The sequence below is a fragment of the Nestor notabilis genome, unplaced genomic scaffold, assembly GCF_000696875.1.
Source record: "Nestor notabilis isolate BGI_N333 unplaced genomic scaffold, ASM69687v1 scaffold133, whole genome shotgun sequence".
NCBI lineage: Eukaryota > Metazoa > Chordata > Aves > Psittaciformes > Psittacidae > Nestor > Nestor notabilis.
This window is the reverse complement of record NW_009920359.1, coordinates 29650-41511: the sequence shown is the minus strand read 5'-3', so window position 1 is coordinate 41511 and position 11862 is coordinate 29650. Positions and strand designations below refer to the sequence as shown.

At 36.6% G+C, this 11862-nt stretch overlaps 1 protein-coding gene across 1 annotated transcript in view; it reads left to right on the top strand.

Moving 5' to 3' along the window:
- Positions 1-418: 418 nt before the first annotated feature.
- Positions 419-11862, top strand: part of TSSC1 (tumor suppressing subtransferable candidate 1) — a 38584-nt gene continuing 27140 nt past the window's right edge. Inside the window, exons 1-2 of the mRNA XM_010010630.1 lie at positions 419-542; positions 1360-1516. Of these exons, the coding sequence (XP_010008932.1) occupies positions 419-542; positions 1360-1516 (281 nt within the window). The remainder of the gene's footprint in view (positions 543-1359; positions 1517-11862) is intronic.

Here is an 11862-nt window from a genome sequence, read left to right as displayed (position 1 = left end):
TCTTTTACTGTTTTGACCTAATTACCTATGATTTTTATTTCATTTGGCTCCTTTTTAAACAGGTGTGCATTCTTGCATTTTGGGGTTATTTACTACCAGTCAATTGCTTTTTGTCCTATTCTCTATAGTTTGGGTGCTTTTTTGCATATAGAATATCCAGATTGACAATCTTTTTGATAAAGACGTTTTTAGCCCTGTTAATATCATTTTAGCCAAAGAAGGCCTTTTTCAGAGTGACGGTCCTTCCTCTTAGAAACACTCTCATTAAAATTGTTCCTCTTTTCCTTTCAACTGATGTAAGTTGGTCACGTCTGCTCATGGCTCTGTAATCAGACACTTGGCACTAAAATCACCTAAAATGTACTTGGAGACAGAGCCGTGAGAGAAAGGCATGCAAAATGACCTAAGAACAGAAAACATGCCGTTCATTGCTGCTTGTCCTCTGGACTTCATGTTTAACACATCCTCCAGCAGGTACTTGCACCCCCTGCTTTTGCTTAACGTAGCTGTGGCTGGTTTCTTTGTTCCTGCTGTAGTGGATAGTACTGACCTATTCGTCTTCTGCAAACCCTGGACCAGCGGCTGGAACAACATGAACATATGCAGTGCTGCTCTGGTCTCCTCCCATTTTGCACTGCTACAAATTGCTATATACTGGGTGATGGGCAATGCCATATGTGCATAGACCATATGGTATTTTCTTCTCAATCTACAGTTGGCTTGTTCATCGTACATTGTAAAATTTTGCTATATGTGTGTAAGTTCAGTTTTTCTTTTGGAAGCTGCTTTTATGTGCTAGAATTAGAGATGTGTACTTACATGGAAAACTTAATTTTGCACTAAACAATTATTGGTAATAAAGGATATGACATAATGCTGTAGATTCAACTGAAGATAGCCCTGAAAAGGAAAACATGAAAATGATGGCTAAATCCTTATTGTTAACAAATCAAGCAATGTAACTTGTTAGTCGTTTTCATTAATGTCAGTATGGGGAATGAAGCTTGGAAAACTTGCCTCCCAAAAAATTATGTTTTCATGAGCACTGAATTTTGCCTTTAAACAGGGAAGGCACACTAAATGCGTGCTAATTATGAGTTTTGCAATGACTTGACTGCTAACCTTTAAACAGGGAAAGCATACTAAATGCGTGCTAATTATGAGTTTAGCAGTGACTTGACTGCTAACCTGAGGTCTGTGTCCACATTCTACATTCTTTGACTTCATCTCAGTATAATATTTTTAAATGTTTTAAACAGCAGATGTGCACTGCTTATAGATTTGTGTAAATGTTGATGCACTGTATACAAAATACGTCTCCCATACAATGATCTGTTGACATTATTCTCTGTTGCTTAGCTTCAGACAGTAAAGTCATGACATGTGCTGCTGTTTGGAGGATGCCGAAGGAATTGGAATCAGGCAGTCATGAATCCCCTGATGATTCATCAAGCAACACTCAAACCCTGGAGCTACTCTGTCACCTTGACAACACAGCCCATGGCAATATGGCCTGGTAGGATTCTGCATATTTTATACTCCTAGAAAAAGCCTAAAGGATAGACCTGTATTGTTAGTTTTGTGCAGATTTATATTGTAAAAGCTATGCTACACACTTTAAAACCATTTCATTAAAAAAAAAAAAGTACAAATTGGATTTTTAGCCCCAGATGTTTCATAGATTAAAAACATTTATTATAGTCCTGCAAACACATATGGAGTAACAGCCTGTGTGTTTTAATGTGTTTCTCTCCACCTGCCCCCATCTAAAGCCTTTGTTGCACAAAGGTATAATCCTTAGCATTTCAATCTTTTTATGGAATATAAATTTGATGTAACACTTCAGTCTTTGTTTTTCAGTCTTCAGTCAACTGATTTGGCATAAACACAAGTAATTTATTGTTTGTTAAGGGTTAAGAATCCATCATATTGTATGGTGCCTGTTTAACTACTCTTTTTCTGTTGCCTAAGAACAGATGAGGAGAAATGCAGTCATGCAGAGGGTATTAGAGGTTTGTTTCTCTTTCCTTTCTGTTACTTGAAAGAAAGTTAAACTTGTCCATTGTGTATTTGCAAGTTCTTTGCATTATGAGAGTGAACATGACAGCTTCCCACTGCTTCCTGAACAGATGCAGGGCATACCGTAAGTTTTAAGCATCTATTTCTAGCCGCCATTTCTAGTTTGAGCCTTGCAGATTAAACTTCAACTGAAAACAAAAGTAAATAAAAGGTCATATTTATTAGGTGGTTCTTGGGCATGACTGGGGAGATCAACGTATTTAGAAGTGTGTTGTCTGGGCTACTTTTTTTCTAAAATCTCGGCTTCCAGAATGTTAAATTTCTTCATGGTAGTATCTTTTAATTCTTTCCTGCTCATTTTCATATGAATACTTCTCTTTATCAGTCTTGGTTATTTAAAAAAAATCTCTTTTTATTGTTAAAATATTTTGATAATTAGTTTCCAAAATAGTTGGGATTATTATTTTTTGTTTTACCTTTCGCTGTTTATCCTTTAAGATTTGTGCTTTTTGTCTTTTAATTTTCCATAATCTGTTTGTCTGATGCTGGGATGCCAGGACTCTGTGTGGTAGCCTCATCACCAGAGGAGAAATGGGGGTATATCGCTGCTTTGTATCAGGATTGCAATTTATGTAAATGCCAAAAGTTATTTGTTTGGGTTTTTTCCCTCTAACATATCTTTTAGCAAGTTCATGTGCAGTTTTCTGTTTCCTATTGTCTGACTTTGTTCTGTAATAGTGCTTACAAATATCTTCTACCATTAGTATCCATTATCTATCTATAAAGATCTCAAAATGTCCTGTGTTATAAGAAGCATAAACAGAACACGTGGTATTAGTACCTCTCACATCATCTCAAGCAAGCACAGCTGAGTTAGAGGATCTTGTTCTAGAGCAGGCTTTTCTATTCCTGCCTGAATCATAGTGGAAACAATTCACATAAATGTGTAAAACAAACATTTTGTGCCAAATGTGTATCACTTGTAGGCCATGTCCAACTGAGTGGTGTGTTGACTATGAATAGCAACTTATATATTCTTTTCTATTACACATTTAGATGTTTAGAAAAAATATGAGACTGCTTTATACACTTATGGTACAACTATTGTTACATCCAACCATAAATCAGAAAAGCAATTTTCCTCAGTGCAAAGTGTAAATACTTTTGAAACTTCAATATAAGATCAGCATTCTGGTGTACACAATCACTTTGTATGAGATCAGCAGTGGTCTGGCATCATGCACTTGCAGTAAGAAGGGCAACACTTATTCTGGCTCTGTTATTTGCCTTACCATTAGAGCATTCTCTTGTACATTTTACTCACAAAACACAGGCTGAACACGGAACCCAGGGGTTCAGTGTGACCACATGCACTTTAAGGAGGTTGTCTAATCCACAGAGTGCAGTAGAGTGATGTACCGCAACTGCTACCCTGGCTAAGGATGGAAAACTTTGGAAGTGATTAATCAGAAAGCATGCTTAAAAAGAGGAAGTGAAAACATACACTCGGCTTTTGTCACACCTTAACATGCTGGGCAGGGCAGAGTGCTGTAGCTGACAGTACAATTTAGAGATGCAGGGTGTAATGTTGATCTCAGCCTTTGTGGCATCTAGTGTGAACTTCTGTGATTCCAGACAGTAGCTCATGGGAAGGTATTTTGTGTGTCTCAGCATCTCTAGCACAGTTGCTTTACAATATTCATGGATCTGGGTTGTGGATCTTAAGTAACTGAGATTTGAGTATAATTAAAAGGAAAAAGCAAAACTATTGAAAATGCAGTTGGTTATACACTGACTGTCTCAGGGCTTTTGTTCATGTTTCCTCTGCTCTGCTTTATTTCCTAACTTCCTCTTTTCTTTAAGGTTTATCTTGCATCATTTTTCTCTTTTGTTAAGAAAGCCTGATAGTTGAAAAATTACCTCACATTTTTCTATTTCTGGTATTAGGGAACATAAGGGGGAATTTTTTTCCACATCTGGAGGGTCAGGTATTGGTTTCGCTCAAGAAGAAATGATCCTGTGTTTCTTTACCTTTGTCTCATCTCCTTTATGGAATACTGTGCTCTAATGTCTCTAAAATTTCTTACTAACTACTAGCAGGGCCATATTTAATAGGAGTTCTGTTCTGTTAACCAAGACCAAAATAGCATTTCCATTGATTGTGACTAAAATTCTGAACTTTCCTTGTGTGTGTCCAAACACTGTGCCCCTCCTGCTCAATCTTTTGAAATAATTTTCTAGTCTTGACAAAACCTGTGACAAAAATCTGATCTCCGAGACATTACAGGCAAGTGAAAAGAAATGTGCTTTTGTACAGTTCTATTTTATCTGGATTGCATGAGATGCTGTGTTTAAAAATTAAGCATGACTCTTTGCTTTCAGTTACTGAGATTGTTTACTACTTCTAGGCTTTGAATCTGGAACCCACCAGAATTTTTACTCAAACTCTTGTATGGCATAGAGAGTTCAGAAGATCAAGCAGATGCTTAAAGTAAGCAAATAAATAGGCCTATTAATTGCTCTGTGTGGTTCAAGCCTAAGACTTTTTTCATCCACTATCTACTGTTCCTCATGTGAGCCAAAATGCAAAGATTTTTGAGTGCAAAATTCCCGTGTGAATTACTTCCAGCATGAAGAACTACAGAGATACATGGGCTTTTTGTGCTTAAAAAAAAAAAGTTATTACTATACATTACTTTTGTTGATAGATGTATGTATTCAGTGTTACGTATATATAACCATAGGTATGTTGCTTTATGCAGTGTTTTAAGTTTCAGTGATTATAGAAACTTGCCATTGGGTATCTTGCAAGAAGCAGTCCAAGGTACAGTCTGGATGGGAGAGGCCAAGGAAACATAAGAGCAATTAATGAGATTTTGATACTCCTCTGAGTGCAGCTTGGAGGAATTCCTAAAATGGTGTCTGCTAAAATCTTGAAGTCTTATGTTTTAGCAGTAACCTACTGTCTACTTCTTCCTCAGTTTTCTTACAGACTTTTTGATAGTAGACTTGGCTGAATTGTACTCAGCAAAGGAGGGTACTATAGGCCATGAGAGAGTGTAATCTGTGAGATCTTGAATTTGGAACTCAGCAGAAACTACTTCTTTTGTCAGAAGTAAAGATGCAAAGCAGGATGTTCTCCTCTTGCAATGTGCTGGAAGCAGGCATGCCTGTATCTGATTAACATCCTACTTTTTGCTTTCCAAGTTTGGCAGGCGTAACATATGGTTGGTGCTGCTCAGTAGCAAGGTATGTGCTTCAAAAGAGAGGAGAAACAAGTGAATTAAGTTGGTTGGTGGTTCATGGAGTAAATTTGGAATAAAGTAAAAGCAAAATAAATAAGGGAGGCCTGAAAGGTGCAGAATGAAGGATTCACGTTTTATATAGGCAACAATAGTCAGCTGCTAAAAAAAGTTGGAAAGGGATGAATATGTTAGGAATAAAGATAGATCACTTCATTAAATTCCTCTACTTGCTGAAGTTGACTTTTCTATTTGTATCCCACTCAATCAATCCTGAGTATGGACTTGCAGATGTTACCACATCTAAGAGAAGTTGGAGAGGAAGATAAATTACTTTTTTTTTTTTTTCTTTTTGAAGTCACAGATGTTTCAAGAACTCCAGGTTGTTTACCACTAGAATATTAACCTAGAATTTTGAATTCATGAAGGAGAAAGTTACTATAAATGAGCTATTCCTACAGATTTTGTATGTACTTACATATATCCATGTATATTTCACCTAAGGTCTCCAAATAGAGAAGTACTGAGAAGTACCTTGGCTGTGTGGCTGCACAGTATGGAGCAACCTCTTTAAGGTCGGCTTTCTACCAAAGCACAAATTTTCTATAACAGTCCCTTCAGCTTGAATGGAAGATTACTTTATTTAAAATACATAAGATACTATGCATAACATATTATAGCTTCACTTCATCATCATTCCACTAATGAACATGATGAACATGCTTAACTTTCACCTGATGAAAGTTAAGCACATCTGTAATTGATGCCTTAAAGACAGGTGAGTAAATGCATTCCAGAATTGGGATCCAGAAGCATTTTACTTATTCTTTTTGGCCTTTGCAGTAGTATTTAAAACAAACAAAGAAAACCACCACAGACACATACCAAAACACTGTCGGAAGTAAAAAAGCCAAAAAGCGATTCCAAAAAATCAAAAGAAAAGCAAAAGTGGTATTTTTAATAGTCCTTAACACTTTTACATTGCATTCAGGCAACATTTTCATTTCCTGTCATGATGCTGGTAACATTAATTCATCTATAGTACCCCTCTGTTAGGCATCAGAATATGTTTAAAATTCTACCTTAGTGCTTCATAAAGAAAAAAAAAAAGTACAAAACAACTTAATGGTTTACATCTAATGAATTTAAACTTGAAAATAACACTTCTTTTTAGGAGGATCATATGGTCTTGTATATATGGTATATTAATTGTTATATATGATTTATAGCAAAGGCATGTAATAAATGTAATCATAAATTTTTTTATTTTTTTTTTTTATGAAATCCTTATCCTAACACTTCATATGTCCCAGTACCAGAAACCCATTTGTGAGGAAAGAGATATCTTTGGTATTTGTATATGGACGCTTCTTTGAGAGAACCGGAAGTGCTAGTTGCATGGCCTGGGGTATAAACCAAAGTCCAGGGGGGGACAGTTTTTTTGTAACAGCTGCCCAGCTCTGATATTATGTTGTAGGCCTTTCAATTTCTTCACGTAATGCACAGAATATCAGAGTTGTCAGGAGAAACATATTGGTGAAGCCAATTAACTACAGATTCAAAACACTGTCAACGTTTAAGAATAATTCTTCCACAACTTGTTCATTCCATGCATTTACATTCTCCATCAGTCACCTCTGATATTACAAAGATGAAGTAGAGAGAAAAGTTTTCTTTAAAAACTTACTACATGATAATTGTTTCCACCTACTATGTAAGTGTTTTCATTGGGCTGCTGTTGTGGTTTAAGCTTATCAGTCACTCTCCCCTCTATATTCTGATTCTTTCTAAAATGGTAAAAATTTTAACTGTATCTTATGTTCTTCTACTTTCACCTCTCCCTTCTTAATTCTGTGTGTTATCTTCAGTTTTTTACAGGATTTTGCTCTTTTGCATCTTTGATTATCCTTTATTGTAAATAAATCCATGTATTATGTATAAATCCATGTGTTCAACCATTTGTTGTCTCTTTCTCACATTTTCTTTTCCATTTTCCCCTTTTATCCTCTAAAATGTGTGTGGAACCAGTAGAGTAATTTGTAACATTCATAGAATCGTAGAATGGTTTGGATTGGAAAGGACCTTAAGATAATCTAGTTCCACCCCCCCTGCCATGAACAGTGACACCTCACCCTAAACTGTCCCCCAAGGCTCTGTCCACCCTGGCCTTGAACACCTCCAGGGTTGGAGCATTCACAACTTTCTTGTCTTTCATTCCCTTGAATGTTTCTGGCAATTTGGAGTAGTTGGTAGTGTGCAAGTTTAAAATGTTAAGCTATTCAATGTAATCGCATATACTAGGGAATAATTGTGATTCATTAATTGGATAGTAAAATAGTAAAACTTTGTGTTATGTGCCAAGTTTATTTTGTTATATTTTCATCAGAATTTGACTCTAATCTTGCAAAATCTGACATAGAAACAAGTACTGAGGGAAATGTATGCTGTTTAATGTATGTGAACTTGCTCTATGTATTCAGTTAGCTTATGACCACTTCTGATAATTTCAATAGATTTCATACACTTAAAATGAAAATTAGTTTGGATGAAGTCTTTGTAATTGTTTGTGTTTACCTTGAATTTGTAAATCATGATACAGAAAACAGTACAGAAACTGTGTTACTCTACAAATAAAAAATGAGTTTGTAGAGTACGATTTCACTTCTTCCCAACTTGAAAGTAATTTTTCACTTCAGTTTTCACCACACTGTCATATTCCCTAGTTTTACTGCCAAATTAGTTGAGATTTTTCCCTACCAAAAGAAAACTCAGCTATTTTTAAAAGTTGGGGTTTTTTTTCCCTGTACGTAATGCCACTCTAGCTATTCTTAGCACTAAAAAAATTAGTTGGGGTCTGCCTCAACTGATTTTGGAGGTTAAATAGGTACCAGCTGATTTTATTTACAATTTTTATTGAATTGCTTAAAAGGTTAGTGGGAAATGTAAATAAATAAATAAATTTAAAAAGATGTTGCAGAACTGTGGAAAAAATTAGTTATGCAGGTGAATTTTAAATGGTCACGAGGAGCTAGCTTTGAACAGGTGTCCCTGTTTTTTTTGGTCTCAGACGCCAGTTTGCTCTCCAAAATGCCATTAAGCATTTATTATTTAGAATATTTATTCCTCAGAGTAGAATTCTTCCCTTGAAGAACTGTGCTTCCCCAGCATAACATTCTGGGATGATTGCAGATGAAGTAATGCTGCTGACACTTGCTTACACAATACTTAAAAATTCAGGGCTTTGAAATGTCTTTTGGATATCTGTTGGGTGGAAATAAAAGATCCTTGTACATTTGTAATGAAGTTCATCTGTTTGGTAAAATATATGTGAGAACTTAAGGGGTGCACTGTATGCATCCAGACTAGTGTTCAGCCTTGGGCAATGGTGATGGAGAGGTTGTTTAGTGAGGCCACGCTAGCTGGAGTGTCAGCTAACTTCTTGCAGTCTGTTTATCTGAAAATACCCTCAGTATCCACAATCACTGGATTAGGACTGTCAAGAGGGTACCTCTGGGCCAGGTCTGTGTAAACCTTTACTGGTTTTGCTGTTCTTTTGAATAGAAGGAGTGGTGGTTTTTCCCAGCTATCAATGCAGATCCTAGGCAGTCGTAATTTTCTTCTTCTCATGTGCTTCAATTCATTGGCAAAATGTACTCAGAGGAATATTCTGGTTCTCCCCTCTCGGCCCCCCCGATCCAACCATGCAAATGTCCTGTTTGTTACAAATAGCAATAAATTAGCAAGAATTTGCTATATCTGTGTTGCCGTCTTTTGAACAATCCCATAGGAACCCCCCCCCAAAAGTAGATATGTATTTCCTCTAAAATAAGTCTGCAGAGATTCCAGCTGTTTCACAAATAAGCTTGTTTCAGCCCTTAATCTTCACATTAGTACATGGAAAGAGCTATTGGCATCATGTGGCCTCCAGAGACTGAGTAGGACTTCTACCTGGCAGCTCATTGTGTGCTTTCCTGCCAGACATTTATACTATTAAAAAGTTTTTCCTATGTTTACCACCTTACTGATCTTTGTCAGACAAGCCAGTTACATGTTTCTCTTATGACATGTCACGTATCCATAATATCCACTTTGGATTTTTTTTAAGCCCTGTTCAAGCAACAGAATGGAAATGATGTCTGTGGCAGCAGCTGCTCTATGAGCAATATGTCGTAGAATGATAGAGGTTATATGACTTCTGTCCATCTGCTTTGGAAATGAATCTTAACTTTACACACAGTTTTCCCACCCCCCTCAAGTTTCATTGAAGAAACTCAGATATGTGCTGGGGAGTTACATTCTTCTGTATGTACTGTATATAGCAGTTAACTTTGGGTGACAAGAGTCTACCGTCAGTGTCTGCTTATGTGAAATGTGTAACTCCTTACTTTGAAGCTTTTTTCCTATTGATGTTAAGAAAGGTGGTGAAAACAACTTATCATATTCATGTAGATCTTTAAACTGTACACACTTTCCCAAACAGTTCTTATTTCACTCTTTGGACATATTTCTTGTCCGAAGCATGTCAGTTGATTCTTTTTCATACCAGTGAGAAGGTTTCAGCTCCTCAATGAGTTGTTCCTAAAACTGTTAAAAAGATTTGTCTATATAACAGTATCTGCAAATCCTCCAAGCAGATACATGGCCTTACGCTTAGTAAAATGTTTTTGGGTTATAGAGTTCAACAGGTGCCATAAACTGTGCTGCCAAACCACTGGATTCCTGAAGTAATTTAACTGCATATACTTTAGACCTTTTGTTATTGTAGATGTCACCAAAAAAACCCTACAGCTATAGTGCATTTTGCTGTCTCAGCACACATCTCATATGGACTTGGTCTAAAACATTTGCAAAAGGCAAAAAGAACTTCCAAAATGTTTTAAATAGCCATTGAGCCCTCAGATATTTCAACCATCAGTAACAGTAGGATAATTAAAGGATAATTAAAATGCTACTGTAAAATATGCATCATGGTAATGTGACAGAAACTTTAACAAAACTTATGCAACATCTGTTGTATACATAGACATGTATTTAGCACTTGACCAATATGGGATGAAACATAATGAAGTTAAAAGGGTTTTTGCCTTGGAGTATTATTTGTGAGTTTCTGCCATAATATTTAAGTATTCTTGTTGTACATAATCCAGTATTCATGTCTTGGCAGCACTGACCATGAGATGGTGGAGTTTAAGATCCTGAGAAGAGGGTGCAGGGCAAAAACCAAGCTCACAATCTTTGAGCAGACTTTGGCTTCTTCAGGGATCAGCTTGAGTAAGTCCCATGTGACAAGGTCCTAGAGGGAAGAGGAGTCCAAGAAAGCTGTTTAATATTCAAGGATTGCCTCTTCCAAGCTCAAGAACAGTCTATCCCAACAAGCACAAAGCTGAGCAAAAATCTAATAATATGCTGGATATGCTAGTAAGAGGCAGAACTTAGAGGAGAGGGCAGTGTTCTAAAAAAATCTAGTGTACTTTTTTGTATCTTTGAAAGCAGAACTTTTTCTGGAAAGATGAATTAATGTTCCTCATCTGCCTGGAATAAATACATGTGACAAGAAACAGGCAAAGTAAGCCTCATAATGTCGTTAATCATCTCTAAGGACTTGTCTGCAATACCAAATGAACATCGAGAACCCCTGTGACCTTGCTAAGACCATGCTGCAAAACTGCTTTGTAGTATGGATTCCAATTAGTGCTACCCATGGGTTTCTTACTCTGTGGGATTTTCATATGGGCTCTCTCTCTGAACACAGGAGAAATAATTGGCTTCACCCACAAGTCAGTGGGAAGGAATTAAAGATTTCCTAGGTTATTGCAATTTGAAGAACTGCAGGTTGCACATGTAAGAGCTCTCACTGCACACTTTACAAGAACTTTCCCTGTATAGAACTTGTGTATTTTATTGCTTCCAAAATAAACACGGAAACATGGCTGACTGATGTCTTAAGTCTGAAAATGGTTAGTTACAGCTTGCTTTCTATAAAGCAGGTCGTGCGTTTTATCTATTTGGTTGCATATGTTGTTTGTGCTTTGCGTCCACCAGGAATTACTCTTACTGTGCTGCAAGTATGTACGGAATGTAGGTAACTTGGTTATATTGCAGACTAGAGATGTTAATTCCCATCTATAATGTTTCATGACTTGAAATGTTACCAAAGACAGTTTTTTTCAGTTCAGCTCATATGTAGGGTCTGTATAATACATTTGCATGATTTTGCTTTGCTGTTTTAAGCATTATTATCTAAAGCCATGGCCAGCCAGCCAGAAGTCTGAGATTGTTATGAACTATGGAGGTGGTCACCTGTTGATCAACACTTTAAATCATGAATAGCTCAACAGGAATTTAATAGCTGTTTCTACAAAACGGCTATTTAGGAGCTCCTACTTAAAATCTGTGACTCCTATATTTGCTTTCTTGGAACAAATACACTACCATGCTTTCTGTTATATTGTGAACTCCTGTGATTCAGGCTGTCTATATAATGTTTATGTGTACATAAATACCTTTTCAATGCTGACATTAATTGGGCCCATAAAGCAAGGATCACAATTCCTTTTCTCACTATAATTGTGTTTAATGACGACTGCAGCAGGCAAGGAGA